The following is a 24,458-nucleotide window of genomic DNA, read 5'->3' on the forward strand; positions in this document are numbered from 1 at the left end:
TGTGGAGGCAGAGGGGCAGGCTCGGGAGCTCACTGCTCCAAGTGAAGGCACCGGGAGCTGCTGTTTGCACGGGGCTTGGTGCTCCATCCTTGTCCCTTTGTGGAGCAGATGCCAGGTGCTTGATCTCAGTGAGCTGGACCACTGAGTCTTGTCCCATGACCCAGAGATAGTGATGTTACTTATTAAGCATATGAAAATTAGGTGTTGCCCCATGTTTATTTAGGGTTATGCTAGGGATTGCAATCATTGTATCTTAATGAGTGCAATCTGCAGAAAAATGAATGTTTAGGTAACAGTGAAGAGTACTATGTTGAGGCATGATGATTTCAAAATAAAAAATAGATAATATAACCTTGTAAATGTCAAAAAATATTTTATAAAATAAGATATTCTGTGGGATTGTCTTGCATTCATTCTCTGTCATTCTAATTCCACAGTGTTAAAAGGTGATTGTTTGTCTTGTTGGCTTTGCAAAGCCAGCATTGTGACATAAAATTCTTGTATATTTAAGAACAATGAAATAAAATTGCAACTTATATTCTGCTTTTACTTACATCTTTTAATTATGAAGGCCATGTTTTTTAATGTAGTTTGAAAGAAGGCATAGGGAGTACAAAACCTTTGAGGGAAATACAAGCCCCTTTTATGACATTGTTTAATTAGTTGTTTTGTAGGGATGGTTTTGGCAGGGAGTGTAAATGCATCTGTATATGTGGGCATGTACATAGATGCACACACATGCTCATAACTTGAGCAAATTATTCTGGCAAGTGCTTGAGACTCAGCTGTGGAACACCACTTTGTTGGTTTAGCAGTCGTGTTTTGGAGAGGAACTGTACTTTGAAGAATATTCTCACAGCAACATTTATTCCATTTTTAAAAAATATATTTGAGGTTAGGATAGCTTGTTTTCTGTATGCTTCACAATGTCAGAAAAATAATAAAAGCAAGCAAACAAAACCCCAATACTATAGAGATTATGTATCTTGAGGTTTCATTTTAAGTAAAGTGTTCAAGTAGACATTTGAATACAAATATGTTTTATGATGTTTTTGCAGAGGGAAGAAATGTGTTATGACTTCATAAAAATATACCTCTGGTGGTAGAAATGAAAATGTTCTTATGATTCTCAGCTGCAGCTTTATATATTACAAATGCCCTCTAAAAATCTTAGAAACTAAAAACTCAACTAAGTCTGAGCTAAAAAGTGAGAAATGAATTTATATATATTGCTTTCTTCCTATGAAATAACTCTGAAGAAAACAGGTTTATTAGCAGTCATTTGAGTGCACTCTCCTTCCCAGGACACGAGCTTTCATTCCACATGCAATGAAGTAAATTTGTTCTCAGTCATTTTGACTTCTCATTTTAGAGCCAGACTTACCCACACTAAGGCTTTTTTTATTACACATAGCTTTGTGAATAAAGAACATTAATTTTTTTTTTGTTTTAGGTCTTAATGTGTGACTTTGGATAAATAAATAGGAGAACATGTTTATTATTATTAATTTTTAGGTTTCTTTTGTTCAGTAACAGCAGGGCCAGGATTTTCTTTTCAGGTGTTGTTACTTGGGCTCTCCACAGGCTTTCTTGAGAGAGAGTTTTTGCCTGTCTTTACAGAAAACTCTGCTCATCTTCTTTCACTGTAAAGAGAATTTTTCTTTCTTCCAGTTAATTACTTTGAGTCAAAATATCTCAGAATGGAGTTGTACTCATGAGCAGGTTGAGTTAAAGACCATAGCTGCACCAAGGCTGTACTGCACCATCCTTTATTTCTGGAAAACTACCAGCAAACAATTGTCATTCAGAAAACTGCGCCAGGGACTTACAGCTGGAGCATTTCTGACTGCTGCTGTCTTGGTTGAAATGATTGAAGTCTGTTCACGTACAGCAATCATGAAAAAACTGTTTGAATATCTATTTAGCTACCAAGTTTTCAGTGCCTCTTTGGAAAATTTTTCTGCATTTTTCAATAGCTGTTTATTTCAGTGGCTTATGTAATTTTTATATCTGGTAGTCTCTAGAATGAAATATTTTGAGAACTCATAGGAGAACTTTGGCAGATTAGTTTCTCTTTTATGAAGTGCTCCAGAAATTATATTGTTCCATTTTTAATAGATTGAACTTTTCTCTCTCTCTCCTTTTAAAAGAAAATACAAGCCAATGTATCTTCTTACTTTAAGTTACTGACCTTCTTTCCATCCAGAGATAGTGAAGTTCTATTATCTCTCTTTAAGAAAGAGGGAAGAGTAAGAAAGGCTAAAGTTCTTCACCCAAGTCATAAAACAGCTATGCCCAAATTATTGCTTGAACTTAGGTGTGTCCTATCTTAAACTGAGGGCTCACTGAGCTAGTTCAGTCTTCCTTTCACAGGTACAGCCTTTTTAGTAAAAGGGAATAAAAAATAAAGTGATTTATTTAGCATATTTGTTTTGTTACGACCAGGAAGAAATGTTTCTAAAATACAGTGACAAGTATTATTACCTTTTACTCAGATGTGTGCAGACTAAAGATTCAAACTGGCATAAAGCACTTCAATTCAAAGGTTACATAACTATGTGTCACAGACTACAGCAGTGACCAAGCAGCCAAAAACCACTTCTGGTCCTTGGAAAAGTGAGAATTAACTAAAATGGAAATTGCCCAGATAGTCCCAGCTCGTAAACCATGCCACATGCTGCAAGTCTGAGATGATTTGATGGAAGAAAATTCCTTTCTGTATGTAATCTGTATGTAATCTGATAACTAGTTTGACTCTGAGTATGTTGGAGATATATATGAATTAGACACAAGTTTTGATCTAGCGCATTATTTCCCCCTCATTATGGTCAGTCTCTGATCATTCAGAGGAAGAAAAATAATTTTCTTTTGTTCTTGGGAAGCTGTATCTTCTGGTTGCATGTTAAAGTTGGTAACCTTTCAATGTTATTGGCTGAGCCCTGAAGTGTGAGACTATTTGTAATTAATAAATTAATTTGTCTCTGCTCTTTTCAAGAGGTGTCTCTGTGGGGAATTGTTAGCAGGTTATTGGCCAGTACTGGATATTGTCTTGTTCTTTCCTGAATTTTATGTCACTTGAACTGAGCTGCATTGCTCCCTATAGGTCTTTTGCTCTGGTAAGCAATTTTTGTCTCTTAAGACTCACTTTGTGTGAGAAAGGGTACTTCCAGCTGTGAAGATACCATTTTTGTTACCTTATTTGCAGTTACAAGACATTTCTAAAATGCTTTGTTTTTATTTCATTCACTGATACTTGTTGCCTCCCTCCATGGGAACCCCTGTGTAAAGGAACATACCTGGACATCCAGAAAACTTTTCATATCCTCATGTGCTTTGTTATCTATTCCTCTTCCATCATGTAGCTCAAGCTGCCTCCTTCTTCAGGCAAGAAGGGAAATCTGATACTTCACACACAGGTTGTAGGATCACAGGGTGAGTCCTGTGGAACTGACTTTTCTGGCAGGATTTTGGATTTCCTTCAGCAATTTCCTGCTCTAAGCAGGGTCCGGTGTGAGGGCAGACCGTGTCAATTGAGATTTATCTGTTTGGGGCTTGAAATGGCTGTGCCTTTGTTAAACTGCTGTGACACCACTTGGAGTCCTGGACTTACTCAAACTGAGTAACTCTTGGAGTAACCACAGCATCCATGTTACTTTGAATTTCCTACCTGGACAAGGATAAGACAAGGATATTTCCTCTCTGCCTAGTGCTTCAGGTAAATTTTGACAAAATTCAACTTTAATTGTAATGGATTCAGCCCAAGAAGGCAACATGGAACCTTAAGCGCTCTCAGTTTTCTAGTGCAAGCATAATCATTATCTACTCTCTGCCAGCTGCCATACTGAGGAAATGCAGTGCTCATCTACTCAGTACCCAGCTCAGTTTCTCTTCAGACAAATCTACCAGGAAACGACCAGCTTAGTCCTCCACAATACTCTGAGGAGCAATTTCCTTCTGTGTGGTCAGAGCATCATTCTCAACCTATGATGCCTAGCCTGGAACCCTGGTGCCCCCCATCAGACTTGGACATCTGTCAAATCTGCTTGTACAGGCCCTCACTGAAGCCTTGGTCAGAGCTCTGCTCAATGTAAAGAGCTGTGCAACATTCCTTCTGCAAAACTTCTGATAGTGTGAATATAACCTTGCATAAAGTTTCCTACTTAGCTACTTATATCTGAGGAGATTGAATCTTCCAGTCTATTCGCAGCTATCTAGACCTTGAATTTCTTCATTCCTAGAGTGCTCACTGCTGTATAATCTGCAGAACTAAGGCGAGTTCTTCACTGTTACAGATTTACAGTTGCAATCAAGCTTTTTTTTTTTTTTTGTTTCCTTTGTCATCTCCTTTATGTGCCAGTTCTGTTGAACAACAGTATCAATAGTTAAGGTGTGATCATTAGTTTACTGGTACCTAATATAACTGCAAATAACTACTTAGTTTTTGCTTCTGTTTATTTCTGCTGGAATTTCTGTATGAGTCCAGATTTGGTATCTACGACTTTTAAAATATGTTTCATTTCATCTTCTGGGAAGTGAAAAGAAAGACTTTGTTTAAACTCCTTCTCTAACTGCATTTTTTTTCTGTTCATCAGTCTTTTTTACCTTTTTAGGAATTTTTTGGTAGAAGTATGAAAAAGAAAAGTGAAATATCACCCATCATGCATAAAGTCTTGTATGTCATTTTACTTTGTGTCTTAAACAGAGTGTTCTGGATCTTCACATCTATAGCTTCAGTGCTGCCAATAATGTTTTGTCTTCTGTGGTTTGGGTGGATCTGGATTTGGAACTGTGTTTTTGTTGGAATGCCTCTATGTTGGATCCCTGCAGTTTTCAGTGCTTGCAAAAGTTATAACTTACAATGGAAGACAAAGTAAACCCACCATCAAAGGAGAAAAATTAAATCTCTGTTTATTCACCTGCATGCTAAGATGAATCTTATTGACAGCAGCTAGCTGAAATATTCTAGATATTAAAAGACTTGGAAAAAAGTGAATTTTTAAAAATGCCTGGGACTTTGTTTCAATAGGATTTGTGTCCCAGATGTTGATTTGCACCAGCAATATGCTGGATGATATTTGTGTTGAATGTGCTATCAGATAGTGGCACAGAATATGTACATGGGAAAATGCATTTCTGTGCAATTTTGTAATCACGGCATAGACTGTGACAGCCTCTGCATTTCTGAGTGACTATAGCATGGGAATCTGAAATGGAAAATCTGAGAATGGTGTCCAAGTGACTTTTAACCATCTGAGAAGTGAAAAAACACTGCTTTGTGGACTCCACTGGCCAGGCCTCTCCACTGGCGTGGTGTTATGAGGAAAGACTAAAGGAGGGTTTGTTGGTTTAAGTTTTGTTTCCCTTTGCAGCTTTCACAGCAGCACTATCTATAAAGAGTTGGTCCAAGGTATAGTAACTCTAGCTTCTAGACTTCTTCTAGCTTCCAGAAGAAGCATGAGTATTTTTCTGTATTAGAAATGTAACTATCAGCCTTGGTTTGAGCATCTGATCATGCTTCCCAATGAAATTTATTTCCAATGGAAGGCAAATAAAACACCCACTTGAAATAAGCTGGGGAACATGATGGTTTTCATGTACTGTCTTCCCTGCATATCTCTTCCCACATACAGAATCTGGAAGGAGCTCCTGTACCTCATATAGGAGTAAGACATAGTAGATTAGATGTAAGTGAAGAAGAGATAAAGCCTCAGCTGAGGAATGTGATTTTTCCAAAACCTGTTTGGGAGAACCCAGCAATTGGTTTGGAAACCCCACAACTTCTGCTGTAGATGGTTTAAGGTCAGCTCTGTGCAGGCTCCCTGTCTGAGCAGGCTCTTCAGCAGACATGCTGGTGGCCTGATGGAAGGCAGCTCTAGCTGTCCCTTCACTCAAACCAGCCTGCTGGCCCACCGCCCTGAGAAAAGAGGAGATTTCCTCAACCCTTAATGTGGGAGATTTCCTCAACCCTTAGTATTTAATTTGTCTGGCAGTGTTCCAGAAAAGCTGAGACCCTCGTGCCCAGCCAGTTTGTCAGCATCCCATTTCAGGGACCCTTCCCTGAGCACTCCTGGGTCAGAGGATGGTTTGACTGGCTGAGGCAGGGACACCCACCAACAGCATAAAGGAGACCCCTCAGTGGATCTTCCCACTCTGAGTGTGTTACCTGCTGCCAGTGACTGCTTGTGCCTGTGAACGATTCAACACTAATAGTTTACAGAATAACACTCTTTATTAGTATAAAATTGTCACAGATTAAGGTTCAAGAATTGCCAGGGATAGTATCTGACTGCAAAAATATATTGTAATACAATATTGCTAATCCCCAATAAAAATATTCAGTGTGCATTGAGTATGGTTCTTACCCCTGTGGGGAGGGGAAAACAGGTTCAGCCCATTGGCTGCTCCCAGCAGTTACAATGGAGTCTTCCCTAGCATTTCCCCATTCTTGCTTACTTACTCTTTCTTTCTGTTTAGGTGGAGCTTGAGTGGGTCTAGTCATATGTACTTTTGTTACTGAGTGGTGTAAAATTATCTTGCTTTGCTCTTAAAAATATTGTCAAAAATGTAGAGCACATGTGTCAAAATATAGAGTGATGGATGATCATATCTTGGAGTCAGGAAACTTTGGATGGAGATTAACATTATAATTAAGTTACAATGAACTGAGTTAATCTGAGGAGAGCAATTTCACCACGCTTGCTGACTCAGCAGCTGGACACCTTCTCCTGTCTGCCCTGGCTGACAGGTGCTGTGTAGTTTATCAGCTGCAAAGTACCATTGAGTTCTCCTCCCTCCAAGGATTTCTACAGAGCCTGGCTGTGGTGTCTCCATCCTCTCCACCATCCATTCCATCCTTCTTGGTTGCAGATTGTGCATAAGTGGAGCCATTGTGGAGCATTCCAGCCAGGGAGCAGCAGCTGTATTTTACCCTGTAATTTCCACAGCGTTACAATTTATGTTAGGGTATGAATGTAACTTCCAGTTTCCACTTATTTTACCCCTAACCCTTTTTCTACTAAGACAGTACAGCCCTGTCATTGCTTGAAGTGCATTTCAGAGAGAGCTAAACATTGGGGTAGATCTGAGGGGTAGAGCAGACTGGCTGTCTGCCTCTGTCGCATCGCTTGATTTGTGCACTCTTCATCAGATATGAATAATCTGTGCTGCGGCCAAAGTCAATGATTGTGGTGCTCTTCCTCCCTGTCTGAATTGCTGGGGTTTGAGGAAGAACAGCAGCTTCTCTTTAAGGAGCTGTTTCGGGGATTTCTACCTTTTACTCTACAGACATGGAAAAAGGAGGAAGTGTAATTAATGCAAAATCTAAATAAGAGCATTTGAGAGACAAGTTATCTTTCAAAAGTACTGCATGTTAAAAGTCCTCTTGAGTTTTGTGATTGGAATTTCTTAAGGTTACTATACATGAAACCACTGACATTTGATCACATTATCTGGGGCTTATAAAGTATCCTAAAACCCAATGGAAGTTTATGCAAAGCTTATATAATGAATATTTTTACAGAGACTGAAGATGCCGTAAAAGAAAAAGACTTTTGAGATTTGGAGTAGACAAAACTGCCCAGAGCTGTGCAAATAGTATGCAACTGGCAGATATTGTCTGTGCTTCAGTACTGTTAGACTTACAGAGTTTCTAAAAAAGCATCAATCTATCAACTCATAAGGAGATGAAACAGAAGTCATCTTGGAAAGACTCTTCTCAGTGTGATGAAAACTGAAGCAGCCACTTTACAAATGAGCAACTTCAGTTGATTAAAAGAAGTGGCTAGTTCATCTGTTGGAGTAATGTAATTTCTTACTGTATGTGACATGGATTGGCCTATAAACTAGAACTCAGAAATGGGATTGGCAACATACACATGAATGTGCATCATGTAAGACTTTTGAGTACCAAAATGAGTACTTGGTGGGGAATGGGTGGGGAACTAGGCTTTGAAAGAAATGACCTGTGAGTGGTGTTTGTGAATCAGTTGGTTGGTAAGGCTTGGTTGTTGTGTCGTTCTTTTTTTTCTGGACAGGCACTTTAGCTGTCCTGTTTGCACAAACACAATGGAGCAGGGCTTTTTTGCTTTATCTTTTTTTTTTTTTTTTGTCTCTGAGTATACTCTGTGATTGCGATACTTGGACCTTTTATCACCAGTGTTTCCAGTGTGTAAGTTGAATTACTCTCAGTTGTAACAGGAAGACCTAGAATAAAACTGGTGAATCTGTGAACAGAAAATATCAGTAAAAGCTAGCATTTCCTAGGACATTGCAACAGGGAGTATGCCACTTTCCTCTCTCTGTCTATTTCTGTACTTGTTTTTAGGAAGGCAGATGATGGGGTGGTGTTTGTGACCTGCAACAGATGTTCTGTATTTTTTTTTTCCATCCTGTAGACAGAATGAACTTTCCATGGATAAAATGTAAATTGGTGATAGCTCCAGATTTCCATACTGGAAAGACAACTACTATTAGTGAAACACTGGGGAAATGCAAGAGACCTGATCAACCAGATGGCTCTATTTTCAGGGGAAGAGGAAATGTCTAGGAACTAAGCAGAGAAATTGTGGAGGAAAATTCACATGCCAAGTAGAAGAAGGAAGAAGTATTCAGTAGAGCTAAGGCAAGTGAGGATTGGTAGGCTGAACAGTGAACAGAGGAGGACAAGAAGAGTTAAATGTTTCCAGATGACAATAGGTATCCAGAAAGTGAACTATGAGAGATACCTTTAAAAGCTCCAGATGTTCAAATGAAGAAAAACGGCTGAGATACCTCTGTTAGTAGCAGTTTATCCCAGCTGGAAAGAAAATTAGTAATGTTCTCAAAACATCTTAGTAACCAAGCATCCTGAAACCAACATACATGTAATTTTATTGGAAGACTTCTGAACTTGGTAGTCAGTATGCAATGAGTCACTAAATATTGCAAAATACCTCAATATGTTGGTAATTTCTTGCGACTTGCCAGGGTACTGCAGGAGAATAATATCAAACTGATCCTCATGTCATGGTGGTGGGGAAAACCATACAGAAAATTCTCTAAGTATTCAGCTGGATAGATGCGTAGCAACAGTAAAATGTTTTGATTTGGAAGTGGAATAAAATGGCACTGTCTTTTGAGTATGGATGGAATGAAGACAAGTCTCTTGGAAGCTTACACTAGAATAATCAGAAAGATATTATATCAAAAATGGGATAATGAAATGAGCTGACAAGTGAGAGTATTTTAAGCATAAAATTGTGATATTGAAAATATAATGAAGATCTCCAAAGGAAGTGAAGGAATAAAAAACCAGGTAAAATTGCTCACTTACAAGCAACATTTGATGAGATTTATACCAATCTCATTGAAGTGAAGTTCTTCTCTACAGTTAATCTGTCTTCAAGGGAAGAGTGGGGAACATGCATTTTCTCAGCTGTGGAAAACTTTAGAGAAGATAATCCTGAGAGGTGAAGGCCTGGTGGCCTGAGAAGGAACACTGGGTGATCTCCTGTATAACAAAAAAAATGGCTGTATCCTACCCAGAGCAACATGGTACTTGGGAAATGGTATCTTCTTAGTAAAAATAAAATACATAACACATGAATGTTTCAGGAGAGTAAAATCTAGGAAAAGTTGAGAAGTTATATCACTTCTTTAATTGTCATTGGTACAGTTGCTTTTCCAATGCTGAACTTTTTTTGAGTATCCATAAGCCTGCTGATAAAATTGTAAGAGATTGATCAAAGGACTGGATACTTTGCCTTGTGGTGAGACATTCTAGAATCTTGCTCTGTTTATCTTACCCATGATGAAGATTGGACTTGACCTGATCAGAGGATCTGCATTTGGAAAAAAATAATTGAAAAACTGTTAACAAACTGGCAGGCAAAGATATAAAAAGGTCCAGTGGTTGGTCCTTGAAGTTCAAAATTCCACTGCACATTTTCAACTGTGTGAGTAATTAACCCCTATGATATCTTAACAAAGGTTGTGGTGGTTTCCTTACCACTAACAATTTAAAAATTAAGATTGAATGGTTTCTTAAATGATATGTTTCAGTAAAGCAAAAGTTCTGTGGCTTCTTTGTACAGGGCATTGGCCTAATTGTTCATAAAAATCCTCTCTGACCTTGAATTTTTAAATTCTCTTAAAGATAATTACTAGAAAAAAATTACTATTTTTTTAAGCTGAAGTTTTCTGCCTAGAACTTACTTTTGTTTTTACAAAGTTCTAATGACAAATAGGTATTTTTCATTGCCAGCTTCTGTTCATACCCAGTCAGATGTTTTTCGGCTATAGTGGACTTGCAGTGTTACAGTCTCAGTGTCTTGATATACTATGTAGTATTGGTTTATCTGTAAGGCTGTATTTTTTGTTCAGTTCCTTGGCACTTCTGAAGACATAAGCCAAGCACAAATGTACTTTACTGAGATATGTATGGGATGTCTTCAAAGCATTAATTGAATTCAGGATTATGAAATCTACTATTTTGCAATAAATGCAGCTTTCAGTGGTCTTTTAGTTCCTCATCTCCTCTGAGTCCCATCTGCACATCTTGTGCTTACAGTGATAAGTGTCTTGGAGACATTTCTGCTAGATCTGTACTAAAATCCAGTGACCAGCATTCCTGTGGCTGCAGTCCCAGTAAGAGTGAGAGTGTCATTAAGCTGGCCATTTTATCAGCAAGCTCAGTTTCTGACTTCAGAGAGCTCAAAGAACCAAAGATTGCCAAAGAGAGACACAGTGACCAGATACAGAGTGATATTAGGGACACAGGGAGCATTTTTGTCTGGCTCTCTAAAGAAATGTTTAGGGAATGACTTTAGTGCTTGTTTCTCTGCCAGGATCTCCTCTTTCTCCAACTGGTTTTGGATTCATTTGTCCATTTCAGCCTGGTTTTTCAGAAGCATAAAAATACCAGATCCTTGTGGTGAGCTGAAACACCAGGTTCAAAAGAGCTTTGTGACACCCAACAAATGGGTATACAAGAAAGACACAAATTAGAAGCAGTTGTAGTATGGGCTGCAGGACAGTAAGTTCACAGAAATCAAATACTCTTAAGTTCTCTTGCTTACAGAACAACTTGTATTCTTGTGGGGAACAGGCTAGACTCATTTTGATTCTCTTGTGATTTCAAGTAGTCATAACAACTCACTAAAAACTGCTTCAGCAACGTGGCTTAAATACATTTGATCTAGACAAGAGTTAAAGTAATTAGCTGATATTTGATTTTACTTGATATGGATCCAAACCATGAAACTTTGAACACCCTTAGGGTTCAGAAGTGTTTCATTCAGTGTGTTTGGGTATTAGTCTGTGTTCTCAAGTAACCTTTTGAAACTTGGCAAATTTAATACCAGATTTAAAATAAAGGCACTACATGGGGAATCAAGTCTGTAAATGTTTTTTCTTTAATTATGGAGGTGCTCTGGACTATAGTTGTAGAAGCAGAAGGAATAGAAAATGCATAACCTTGCATTAAGGTGTGTGCTTGTGTTTATATGCAGTGTTCACACCTGTGTACACGCTTACGTGCTTGTACAAAACATTACTCCTGCTGCAGGGAGCTTACAGTCTTAACAGACAATGAGGGCAATTATGTGCTTTGAGAGCCAGAGGATGGTGCTAACTTACAGCATGTGTGCATTTCCAGATTTGTGATGTGATGACAGCAGCACTCTGACACTGGTTAACATTTGTGGGCCGTGTGGAAGGAGCAGGTTTCCATGAGGGATTTGGCTGGAGGACACCTGCCTGCCTGGCACACACAGATGAGGAGGGTGCTCCTGCCAGGGTTGAAATAAGCATGAGTAGCATGAAGTTTTACATTGCATGTGATGCAGTCAGTAATCTGGGATGTGATGGGCCATGTTTTATGAACTTTTTATTTTTTTATTGAAGACAAATATAGAGAGGGGAAAAACGAAGTTATGAAGAAATTAAAAAGGAAGTGTATAGATGTTTCTGTTAAAGGCAGAGGTGTTCACTTCCTCCTCAAAGAACAATTATATGTGAACAGAAGAAGCTATATGTGATAACAATACATCCAATCTGCTGTGTTAAGAAACCGAGATGGGAAGGGAAGAATTTGAGGCAAGGAGGACTTAATAGGATTTAATTATGGCCTATGTATATGGGGCCAAAAGAGGCACAGTTAAGTGATTATCTTCAAGATAGCATCCATACATGACCCTAAAACCAGTGCTATGGTATTTGGTTTGTGAATGTGTACTGTGAATGTGTATGTTCATTGTCAAAGTAATTTGTTGGTAGATCATGTCACAGTTTTCCCTGGCTCTGGGAGAAATCGAAATAATGAAAAGGTTGCAGAATTCTGACCTTCTCATGAAAATCTGAAAAGAAAACAAGCAACAACAATGTGGAAGAAGATCAGTTCAGTGGTACACACTTTAGAGTAATTTACTATATGCAAATTACACAGAAATTATTCAGTCTAATGCCTAAGAAGCCCAGTGGGAAGTTTTCAGATTCCTTCACAAAGTTTGCTCTTTGTAATGCAACATACAAATCATATTATCTTCCCTTTACCATTATAATTCTTCAGTGATTTTTAATGTCTTAATGTGCAAAAGAAAGAAAAAACTAGGAGACCTACAGGAAAATTCATCAATATGTGACCATTAATTAAGTGATGATTTTGAACACTGTCCAAATTCAATGTGTGAATTAAATAATTGTTCATTTAAGTAACTATAAATACAATATATCTGAGGATTTCAGAGCAGTTTACAAGTTTTGAATATCAGCCCATTTCTATAAGAAGTTCAAAACATATGGCTATAGAAATTAAAAAAATAAATTTTTAAGTCTGCTTAGCAGATGAAGAAGGAGGAAGGTCCAGATTTCATGGTTTGAGAAACCTATACAATTTACAGAATTAATATATTACTGAAGTCTTTAATATATTTTGAATTGACCTTAAGCTGTGAAAGATGTGCCATGCATTTTCTGAACAAATATTAGCATAGGATAATGGAAGATCATTTTATACTGTTAGCTCCTTTTCTATGGAGATGAAGCCAAAAGGAGTCAGTTAAATTTGCCTGAAGAAAGAAAGAATTATCAATAAAGACATCTTACCACAAGCACAGAAAGTGTGCTTGGGAAGAGTAACATGTGGCAGTAATAAGGGAAAGTTGGACAGTAGAGTCAAACTCAGACATATTTTGTGGCAAAGAAGTCAGAATTTTCATGGAGAACCATGAGAGAAGATGGCAAACAAACCTACATGGAGCCCTGATATGTGTCTGCTCCAGAGCTTAATTCTTGCTCCACAAGATCATAGAATTGTTTAAGTTGGAAAAGACCTTTAAGATCATTGACTACAGCCATTAACCCAGCACTGCCAAGTCTACCACTAAACCATGTCCCTAATCACCCCATCTACACATTTTTTTAATAACTCCAGGGATGGTGATTCAACCACTTCCCTGGGGAGCCCTTTCCAAGGCTTGATAAGCCTTTCCATGGAAAAATATTTTCCCAATATCCAATCTAAACCTCCCTGGCACAACTTGAGGCCATTTTCCCTCATCCTATTGCCTCTTATTTGGGAGAAAAGACTGAACTCCACCTTGCTAGAACTTTCTTTCAGGTATTTGTAGAGAATTTTGTGCTCCCTGACCCTCCTTTTCTCCAGGCTAAACAACACCAGCTCCCTCAGCAGCTCCTCATAGAACTTGTGCTCCAGATCCTTCCCCCGCAACACAGCCCTTGTCTGGACATGGTCCAGCTCCTCAGTGTCTTTCTTGTAATAAGGGACCAAAACCCAGCACAGGTTTTGAGGTGTGGCCTCACCAGTGCTCACTACTGAGGTACAATCACTGTCCTGGTCCTGCTGGTCACACTATTTGTGACACAGGCCACGATGCCATCGGCCTTCTTGGCCACCTGGGCACATGCTGGCTCCTGTTCAGCCACTGGGCAGCTTTCCAGCCACTCTTCCCCCATTGCATGGGGTTGTACTTGTGGCCCAAGTGCAGGACTCAGCACCTGACCTCACTGAAATTTGTACTCAGCCTTGGTCCATAAATCCCTCTGCAGAGCCCTCTTGCTCTCCAGCAGATCAACACTCCTGCCCAGCTTATGTCATCTCCAAGCTGACAGAGGGCACCCTTCATCCCCTGGTCCAGATCATTGATAAAGGCATTAGACAGGACTGGCCCCAGTGCTCAGCCCTGGGGAGCACCACTGGTGACCAGCAGCCAGCTCTGCTGACCACCACTCTCTAAGCCTGGTCATCCAGCCTGGCTTTTTCTTGAATGAAGACTACAGCCATCCCAGCCATGAGCAGCCAGGTTTTCCAGGACAGTGCTGTGGGAAACAGTGTCTATGGCTTTACTAAAATCCATTTAGAAATATCCACAGCCTTTCCTTCATCTATAATGTTCTTCATCTTGTCCCAGAGGAAGGTGAGGTCAGTCAGGCAGGACCTGCCTTTCCTATCATGCTGGCTGGATCTGATAACATTCTTGTCTTGTGTGTGCTGCATGATGGCACTTAAGATGATTTGCTCCATGACCTTCCCCAGCACTGAGGTCAGACTGATGGGCCTGTAGTTACCTCATCCTTTTTCTGACTCATCTTCTACACGGTGTCACCCAACTTCCAGTCTGCTGGGACCTCCCTGGCTGACCAGTAAATGATCCTCCACCAGCTCCCCCAGTGTCCTTGTGTGGATTTCATCCACATAAATTTGGATGGGTCTAAGTGGTATTGCTGACCATTCCCCATGGATTATGAAGGCTTTATTCTGCTCTCTGTCCCTGTCATTCAGCTCAGGGGCATGGGTACCAGAAAAAGACTGGTCTTATTACTGTTACAGACTGAAGAAAGAAGACATTATGTAGCTCAGCCTTTTCCTTATCCTTTGTCACTTTGTTCGCCTCCATGTTCAATAAGAATGGAGACTCTCCTTAGCTCTACTGCTGTTGCTAATGTATTTATAGAAATATTACTCTTTATGGAAGTGGCAGATGCAGTTCTTATTGGACTTTGGCCCTTGTAATTTTTTCCCTGCATAACCTCATGATATCCATGGAGTCCTCCTGAATTGTCTGCCTCTTCTTCCAAAGGTTCTAAACTCTGCTTTTTTTCCTGAGTTCCTGCCAAAACTCTCTGTTCAGCTAGTCTTCTTTCCCCTGGATCCTCTTTCGGCATGTGGCACCTGCCTCCTCCTGTGTCTGTAGGATTTCCTTCTTGAAGGCCTTCTTGGACTCTGTTGCCCCAAGGTAGAGGTTTTGGTGACCCTCTTCCTTACTTCACCAATAATCAATAACTTAGCATTTGGTGATCACTACGCCCAGGATGGGCACAGTGACCTCCAACCATCACATCCTCCACAAGTCTTTCTCCATTCCCAAAAAAATAGATCCAGCAGTTACCTTTCCTAATTTGCTCCCTCACCAGCCTTGTCAGGAAGTTATGTGCCCCCATGTTCCAGAAATGTCCTAGGCTCTTTCCTCTTGGCTGTGCTGTGTTTCAAACAGACATCTGGTAAGTTGAAGCTCCCCATGAAAACAAGGGTGAGTGATTGTTAGAGTTCTCCCAGATACTTAGAGAGTATTTTATCTGCCTCTTTCTCCTGGTTTGGAGTCTGTTTCAAACTCCCACAGTGATACCTGTCTTGCTGGCCTTCCCCCAATTCTTACTCAAAACCATTCAACCCTATCCTCACCATCACTAAGCTCTAAAGAGCCAAAACACCCCTACCTCCACTGAGACAGCAGACTGACAGACCCTGCTAGTACCCTGTCTCTCAGGCACTGGCACACTGCTCTCAGACTTCAGTGAGCCTTGTTTTATCCCTTTCTCCCTTCAAATCTCTTTAAAGCTCTTTCAGTGATCCCTGCTAACTCCTGTGGAAAGATCTTTTTCTCCCTTTGAGACACTTGCGCTTTCTGTTGCCAGCAGGCCTGCTGTTTTGTTCCCTTTAGCTATATCCATATGTATAACATTTATGTATATGTATATGTATATGTATATGTATATGTATATGTATATGTATATGTATATGTATATGTATATGTATATGTATGGTAGCCTTTATCTATATTGATGCTGTTCAGCAATTGGCCTGGCCCTAAGTCAAAAATCATATACATTATATCAGCTATTCCGAACTCCAAAAAACACTCTGAGTAGTGAGTAAGTTCAGGCATCTTGCATCCTTGTTTTTGCTTTATTCCTTTTAACTCTTTTGTTATAATACAGGTTTCTCTGGGGAACCTTGAATAAGCTGGAGGTAAAGATTTACTGGGAGTGACATCCAAGGAGACTAAAAGAGAAGTCACAAGTCTACAGGATTGCCCGCTATGTGTTAAGCAACAATTGCTTTTGTGTACATGGTCACATATTATTTGATGTGGTTACAGTAAGGCAATCCCTGCCCACAGCGAGAGCGGGGATGCAGCCATGCCTAATTCATAATATGTTTGTCTTGCATGGCTTTGAAGAAGTTGGTTGGGAATGAAAATAGTTACAAGATGAAGTGTAGGAAAAGTTATATCTCAAGTCTTTTAGGCAACAGGAGGTGGGAACTGTTTTAGGAGTGTAGGACAGTTGGTCTGTTAGGGTGTCTCATTACAAAAGGGTTAACAGAGTGCTGAAGAATCATATATATCCCATGATGGGAAGGGTTCTTTTCCCTTTAAGAGGATCTCACCTGGTACCAGGGGATTCCAACACTCACAAAGTGTCCCACTGACTGAGCTGTTTCACACCAGATTGCTTCACTTCTTGTCCTGCCTGCCACCCACTAGGATTATTTGTCCAAGACCGGAGTTGAATGCTGTCATGCTGAACTTAGTGAGTCCTGTGTGGGGGATGGGAGCAGAGAGGGAATTGGAATGTGGTGTGCAGATGTGTGAAGGTGAGAGTAAAGCTTATCAGCTACTGGTTCCAGAGGGTGGTGGGCTTTTCCTTGGTTTTTTTTCCTGACTCTGCTGGTGAAGTCATCAGTTGAACAACCTCAAATATCCAGCCATACGAGGTAAAAGTACCAGATTACTACATAAGGGTGTGAATAATTTTAAATATTTAAAAATATGACAATTAAACATAGGCCTTTTTTGTGAGCTGCTGTCTGGGTGGCCTCTATTAAAAACCTCTTGAGACCCCAAAGACACTTTCCTTTGTTGCATAATATTTTTCTTTTGTTTTTGGTAAAACAGGTTTGAACTGACAAATTTCTGTGAAGTCCTGTAGGCAATTTATTATTTAAAACAGACCTGTGAAGCTGTGCTGGTTTCAGGAATGTCTTGAGTAATCCTCCCTCTGCTGACCTACTGTGCTGACCCAGCACCTGAGAAGGACTTGGCAGCCCATGGGGACAAAGGAGTGTTCTGCAACTCTGCAGAAAGGCAGGATAATAAAAGCTCATAAGAACAAAGAGTGATGTGACTGAAGTTTGTGTTGCAGTTATCAGCCAAGCAATTTGAAAGAAAAAAAGAAAATAATCCAACAAAATCAGACCATAGACTTGAATGCACAGCAGCTGGTGACCTAAAATGGTAACCTGCACTAATTGTGTTCCTTTGGTAATGGCATATGGTGTTCAGCCCAGAGAAGAAGGCTCCTAAAACTGCTTCTCTGTTTTTGAAAAATTTGTCTTGATACTCAGGTGAAGAAGAGCCTGTAAGAAGACAGCTGTTCTAGGACCCTGAGAGTGAGGGGCAGCACACATTGCTAGTGCTGTACCTGCTCTGCAGAGGCTTCTGTACTCTGAATATTGCTTCCTTCACAAATCAGAAATTGCATTAGTGGTGTTGATCAGTTTCCATGGGCATATCATTCCATATGCATATGTCAGGGTGCTGAAGTTCTTATTTTTTGTTGCTGTTGTGTGCTATGTCCCCAGCTTGACAGAATGCAGCATTGCATTTTTAGCCAACTTTATACTGTGAGCTTTACAGGGCTTGGTCTCTGCTTGCCTGTGCCTGTATTTTAAATCTGTGTAAAATCCTTAAACTGCCCTACATACAATTGAAAATGTAGAGATTGCAGTTCTTTTTATTCAGTGCCCGTGCAGATGTCTGAAAGTGAGCGCACTCTCAGAACCTTCCTTTCCAAACTGTTTGTAGTCATGCAAAAGATGAGTAACGCTTTAGAGGGTAGAGGACCTCCAGCCAAAAAACTTTCCAAATGACCGTAATTTATCTTATTTTGCAGCTAACTATGGACCAAATCCAATTTGCAAAGGTTGCTTATCTTGTTCAAAGGATAATGGGTGCATCAGATGCCAGCACAAGTTATTCTTCTTCCTGCGAAGAGAAGGGATGAGGCAGTACGGGGAATGCCTGCACTCCTGCCCGTCAGGGTACTACGGACTGAGAACGCCAGACATGAACAGATGCGCAAGTGAGTTATTTCTTCAACCCTTAAACGCGCTTTTGTCGAGTGTAATAATAATAATTCATGGTCAGTTTTTAAGATGGTATGTTGTGAAACACATTTCTTTTTCACTGATATCTTAAGATCATCTTAAACTTCTTTGCTAAACAAGGTCCCAGCTCATTTTGAGATATTTAACATTCAGCAGATTAACTAGTTGATGAATTGACTTATTTTTTATTGTTATTATTATTAGTTTAATTAGAGAGGTAATTTAGGGGAAAAATATATGATTCACACAGATACTCCTAGTTTTAAGAAACAGATTCGCACTATATGAAAATATAAAGGATTCAGAATAAATTTAACATGTAGGTACAGGTCAGCATAAACACTAATATATGGGTGGGCTTTTTTGTCATATTTTTTGTTCCCACATGAATTTCAGGTGACCAGACACCTCACACCAGACATGCTTTAATATGTAAGTGTTGCTAATTTAATAAAACAGATGTACTATTAAAAACAAACAAACAACCTTTCACTTTTAGTGAAAAATTTTATTTGGAAATTTACAACCTGCTAATGTGCAACAAGATTCCCTGTTTGCATGTTTGTGCCTAGAAGCACAACTGTTAAAATCCACGAGTGCTCTGGTATCTCACATTATTTCACCTCTGTCTGGCAGTTGTGCTGATTTGTATTGATTTTTCCATATGCTCCTATGGGGAGTATTATCCATATGGATTAATAATCACTGCTGTTACCTCTTATTCCTATTTAGGGGGAGAACGTTTTTGTCATAGTCTAACCAGAATCAGGTCACCTGACATAAGAACCTGAAGTGAGAAATAGCTTTTCTGGTTTTCCTGCTGTTATCAAGTGTGTGTTAAATGTGTGGCACCTCTCCCCTGGTGCTGTGCTGTGTCATTGGGAGCACAGAGCTGTGAGAAAGCGTGTGCTGGTTTTCACATCACACATCATCTCGAGACTCACAGGAGGTCACTCAGTGGCAGTCTGGCTGGATGAGGAGCACTTATGGCCGTGCTTGGACCTGTCCCAAGCTATCCCACCTCTTTCTCCCCATTCCCTGCGTGGACTCCATGGATATAGTGTTCCCAACTGCTGTGTAGTATTGCAGAGTGCTGCCTAATCTGTACCAGGTGGTTAAGTTTTGATCAAAAATTAAATGAGACAGTATATGGTTTATGCATCCATTCTGTAAAGTAATTTAGAATCTTGGCCTTAGTTTTCCTAACACATTTTTGAATTCAACTTCTGCACTTGAAATCTTTCAAAACTTGGCTGTAAATACTTCCCCATGTAAAAATGTTTTTGAATATATTTGTAGGTTTAGGAAATAGATTGATTTATTTCTATTAGCCTGTACTGTGCTTGTAGGCAAAGTAGTCTTACTGGCAGTATTCTTTAGTTTCTTGAAAAGAAAAAATAGAGAAGTTAATTGCAGAAGGTTGAGGGCAAACTCAAAATAATATTTATTTTGGTTTTACCACTTATGGAACGTGGCTTTTCCCCCTGAATTACAGGACTGATTTTGAATAGCATAAATGCAAGTTCTGTCTAACCCATACTGGCATGTGTTGAGTGCTTGATGTTTATCTCATCCTCATGCCTTTCACAGTCTCCCCCTGTGAGAATAATGATGCACTTGCATTTATGGCCCAGTCCTGGTTCCCCTCTGATGATTTTTGTATTGCATATTTTTATGTTAGTGTAACTGCTAACTACTTACACATCACTTCTCTTTTTTTCCTTGGTTTGGTGATCTTGGTTGGCACATATGAAGCATTGTGGACATACAGGCAATTTGTTGATTGAAGTTGAGTTGAAATAAACATCCTTAAAAATTGAATAGGTTTCTTCCTACTTGCTCTTCTTAGGTATGCTTACAGATTCCATTGCTCAGATAGCATTGTGTCAGCTAAAAATAAAATCCTTATGGGAGTTACAGGGCTTGAATTACATAAGCTGAAATAATTTCTGCCCTAATAATGTCTTCATAGGCACAAAAGCTTTTAAGCATTTTTTTTACTGGAACACTCCCATTTTTGTTAGAGAAGCTATAGAAAATATTTTTTATGGAAAATGTTGCCTTGATTTTAAAAGCCAAACATTGTCAGTGCCAAATGCAACACAATAAATACAACAGCCAAGTGTAGCAGCTCGAAAATGATGGAAATTTTGGATTTCAAGACAAATTTTCTTTTCTACATGTAAGCAGTGTGTTCCTAGAATTTGCTAAATGGTTCTAGGTAATTTTTCTAGTAACAGTGAATCATGAAATTTGAGACTGCTTGTCTCTAGAAATCAATGTAGTTTCCTGCTGGATATGATTTCCACCTTGAACACTGCAGTGTGACAATGCAGTCCTTTTGGACATTAACTTGGAAAGTGTTGAATCTCTCCTGTAGAAGAATGCCCAAGAGATGAGTAACACTTTGTTAATTTTCCAATAATTTTTTAATAATTAATGACTTTGAACTGAACTGCTCCAACAAGACATAACCTCATGAGAAAAAAACAACTGAATTTAAAGAGTAAGATGAAACCTGTCAGTTTGGTGGTTGCACTGATTAATGGATCAAGCCTGTCTTGAACCTTTCAACTTAGTCCATGCCATAGTAACCTATATAATTTTAGGAGGAGAAACCACTCAGAGATTAGAAATTACGGCTCCCTTCAGCTTTGGTTGACTGTTTGTTTAGGTTCTCCCTCTTTCTCCTAGGTGGATCCAACATTGTAATTTTCCCTTCCATTCACCTTCAGTAAAAACAAGATAAACTTTTAAACAAATTGAGAATCTATTAAACACATGTAGTTAATTCAATGCATTAAGAAAGCTAATGAATTTTTTAACAGTGTTACAAAATAGCAGGACTTAATGAATATGCTGTTACTTGAACTATACTTAGGTAGTATAGTAGAGCGTATGACCCTTTGAGACTGTTGTAATTGCAACTGTAGCAGTCAGGGGGTTCAATTACCAGAAAAAATAGCACAGAAGGTGTTGCTGGTCAATGACAGATCAGTGCAGTGCCAGTGGACACTTCAGGATGGCGGTGTGAAATTGGATCTGTGGCACCAAAGCTGCTCTAGTGAGCAGCAGAGGGATGGGAGCAGGAGTTGAAAGGAGTGAATGTGAGAATGGAGATGGGGACAGTCTGGGCATTGGTGAAATTGTAAAGAGTCAGGTTGTTGTCACTCCTAGTTTGTCTTCAGCTACAGTTAAATTATCATTATGATTAGCACTCATTAACCCTAAGAATTATGATGAATATCACTCTGATGAATTAATATATTTATTTCAGATTTATTACAGTATTCCTAATACTCTTTCAGTATTTTCCCCTAAATTGCATCTGATACAGATTAAATAATATGTCTTTCATGTTTGGAGTAGTTTATTTTCATAGAAAAAAAAGAAAATAAACTGTCTAAACTGTCTTGGTGGAAATGTCCACCCAACCTTCATCCATCCTTCATTCCTCCCAACATTCACCTGCTAAAGCTTCTGAAAGATAGTTATCTCAAGGACTCTGCTGTGACACAAAAGGAAACTGGCATTGAAGGTAAAGCAGAAAATACAAACAAGATGGGAGTTTTGAAGTATGATCAAAACTGAAAGAGGATTTATTCATTCATTGAATGAATGATAATTTTATGGAGGGAATCCCCAGTGCAAAGTGAGGCTGGCTTCCACCCGCCAAGCGTGTCTGTATCATGTCAAATGTTAACTTCTGTTGAAAGTTTTTCCTTTAGTCCCTCTTGACACACACAGAGAAAATTTCAGTATGTTACTCCCAACATGTTTTTTGAAAGCAATGGTTAAAAAGTTGTTTAAAAATTGTTGTGTCAATTGGATGTGAGGGAGGGTTGCAAGATGCTGATTTTTCTTTCAATGTTCTGGTCTGCATCTTATATTGTGACGACACAATTTGTAAAAACCCTGTTTCTTTTCAAGTGTCTCAGGTGAGTGGGCAAGAGGCAAATGTTTTTTCTGAAGACTTAAATACACAGGATGTTTGACTCAAGCATTACATTTAATAAAATACTTGCAGTACATCTTGAGTGTAACAAACCAGATTAGCAATTAAGCATTGTGGTACATCTCCAGAGCAGATCACCTGGTTGGTTTTGCCTTGCAATTCATTAATCTGGGAAAGTGATTTTGCAGAATCACTGTGTAGACATTGACCACGATCCTGTTCTTTAGGGATTGGTTCAACCCTTGTGAAAAGAAATTATGATTCTAAGGAATTTCCTATGACCCTAAGTGTGGACAAGAAGCCCAAGTTGTTCTGCTTATATGAACTCAAGTTCTAAAACCCCTTTGGAGAATGCTAGATGCAGGAGTTGGTACATTCTGGTTATGTGTTGTTGTGTCTAAATACAGCCAGCAGAGCTTATCTTTGTCAGGGAAAGGCTTCAAACTGATGCTCACATTCCTTTTAACACCCCTAGAAATATAAATTTTTCTTTTCATTCAGTCTGCCTAATTTTTTGTCCAGTGCCACAAGAAATCTGATTTAAAAGCCTCATATTTTCCTAATTGCTAACAAAGGATTTTACGTAATCACACTCACACACACACTGTTTAAGTATTGTGGGATGCCCTATTTTAGCCTGCTGAAGTTCAAGAATAAATATTAAAATCTGTTTCATAAATATTCGCTAAATGTGAAGTGTTGATTGGTGATATTTACTAATTGCTATTTCAGAATAGTGACCTTATGGTTTGTGCTTATTTTTCCGTTATAAAAGAATGAAGAATAAATGAGTGACAGAATTACCAAAATTATTATTATATTGTTGCATAATATGAATAAAAAATGCTTCTTGCTGTGGCTTCAGATAGCTGAAGAGAGGATACAGCTATTGTAGCTTATTTAATTTTGTTAGCTGAAGGATTAGATTTTTAAGAAATTAATTATAAAATGATCATTACTGTTCCAAATATAATGGCTTATCCTTCTTAATCTTTGGAATATTTTTCCCTGGTGTTTTTTGTAGATATGTATGGTATACATATGATCATTAATAACTAGCTAATTTCCAAGTTGACATGTTTTAATATGGAATAGGATATTTCTAAAAAGCCTACACCTGAGTCTGTCATCTATTGCAGGTCATATTCCTCTTAAATTTTCTGAGAAATACAATATTTCATAAAGATAATAGTTGTTTGGTTTTGTTTGGTTTGTTTGGTTTGGTTTTTTAAAATTTTTAGTCTATGCATTATGGTGTATGTCCCCTAGTCATTTGAGAATGGTTATTTTTTGTGGAATAAGTGTCTCAATAATAGAGAGGAGTTAAATCCAGCAAAATTGAGGCTTCTTGCACATGCTTATATGTAGACATAGACATCAGATACACTACATGAAAGCATCCACTCAGCTATTCGTAGGGTCACCTCATAGAAAGAAAAAGTACCCTGCTTTCAGTGATAAATTATAAACTGAAGACAATACATATAAAACGTGCATACTTCCCAAAATAATTTGTTGCATCTCAGTTTCATCGAAATTACTTACACGTGAAAATAATTTATACTGAACATTTTTCCTCCTAAGAGATATCATTAACTCAAATATAATTAAACTAGGGGTTTCACCTACAGTTTGATTTAGAAAAATAAGATTAGAAGGACACAGAGGAAAATGTGGGAAACACAGTTACCTCTAATTTTGTCTATATTCCAGATGAATTTCAGGATAACAGTATTACAGCATTTCTGGCTTTGTTGTTTTATTGCTTTTTAAGTCTTACCCTAACTTTGCTGTCTCATTGTTCCTTATGATCCTTTTGATTTAGGATGCAGAATAGAAAACTGTGACTCCTGCTTTAGCAGAGACTTTTGTACCAAATGCAAAAGTGGCTTTTACTCGCACAGAGGCCGCTGCTTTCGAGGATGTCCCGCTGGATTTGCAGCCTTGGAAGACCTTATGGAATGTGTGGGTGAGTCAAGTAGCTCTTTGGCCAGGTGGCCAAATTTAAATATGGCACTACTTTATGATGATGCTTAGTATTTCTTATCAGGAAATATTCAGTAAGGAGTTATTATTGATTTCTTTACTGGTAATACTAGTAAATTTTTCCAAACTTTAAAA

The 24,458-nt window shown here is 38.8% G+C and overlaps 1 protein-coding gene across 1 annotated transcript in view; it reads left to right on the forward strand.

Moving 5' to 3' along the window:
- Positions 1 to 24,458, forward strand: part of RSPO2 (R-spondin 2) — a 101,527-nt gene that overhangs the window by 37,597 nt on the left and 39,472 nt on the right. The window contains exons 2-3 of the mRNA XM_058026951.1: positions 18,169 to 18,357; positions 24,163 to 24,306. Of these exons, the coding sequence (XP_057882934.1) occupies positions 18,169 to 18,357; positions 24,163 to 24,306 (333 nt within the window). The remainder of the gene's footprint in view (positions 1 to 18,168; positions 18,358 to 24,162; positions 24,307 to 24,458) is intronic.

Source organism: Melospiza georgiana, chromosome 1, assembly GCF_028018845.1.
Source record: "Melospiza georgiana isolate bMelGeo1 chromosome 1, bMelGeo1.pri, whole genome shotgun sequence".
NCBI classification, from domain to species: domain Eukaryota; kingdom Metazoa; phylum Chordata; class Aves; order Passeriformes; family Passerellidae; genus Melospiza; species Melospiza georgiana.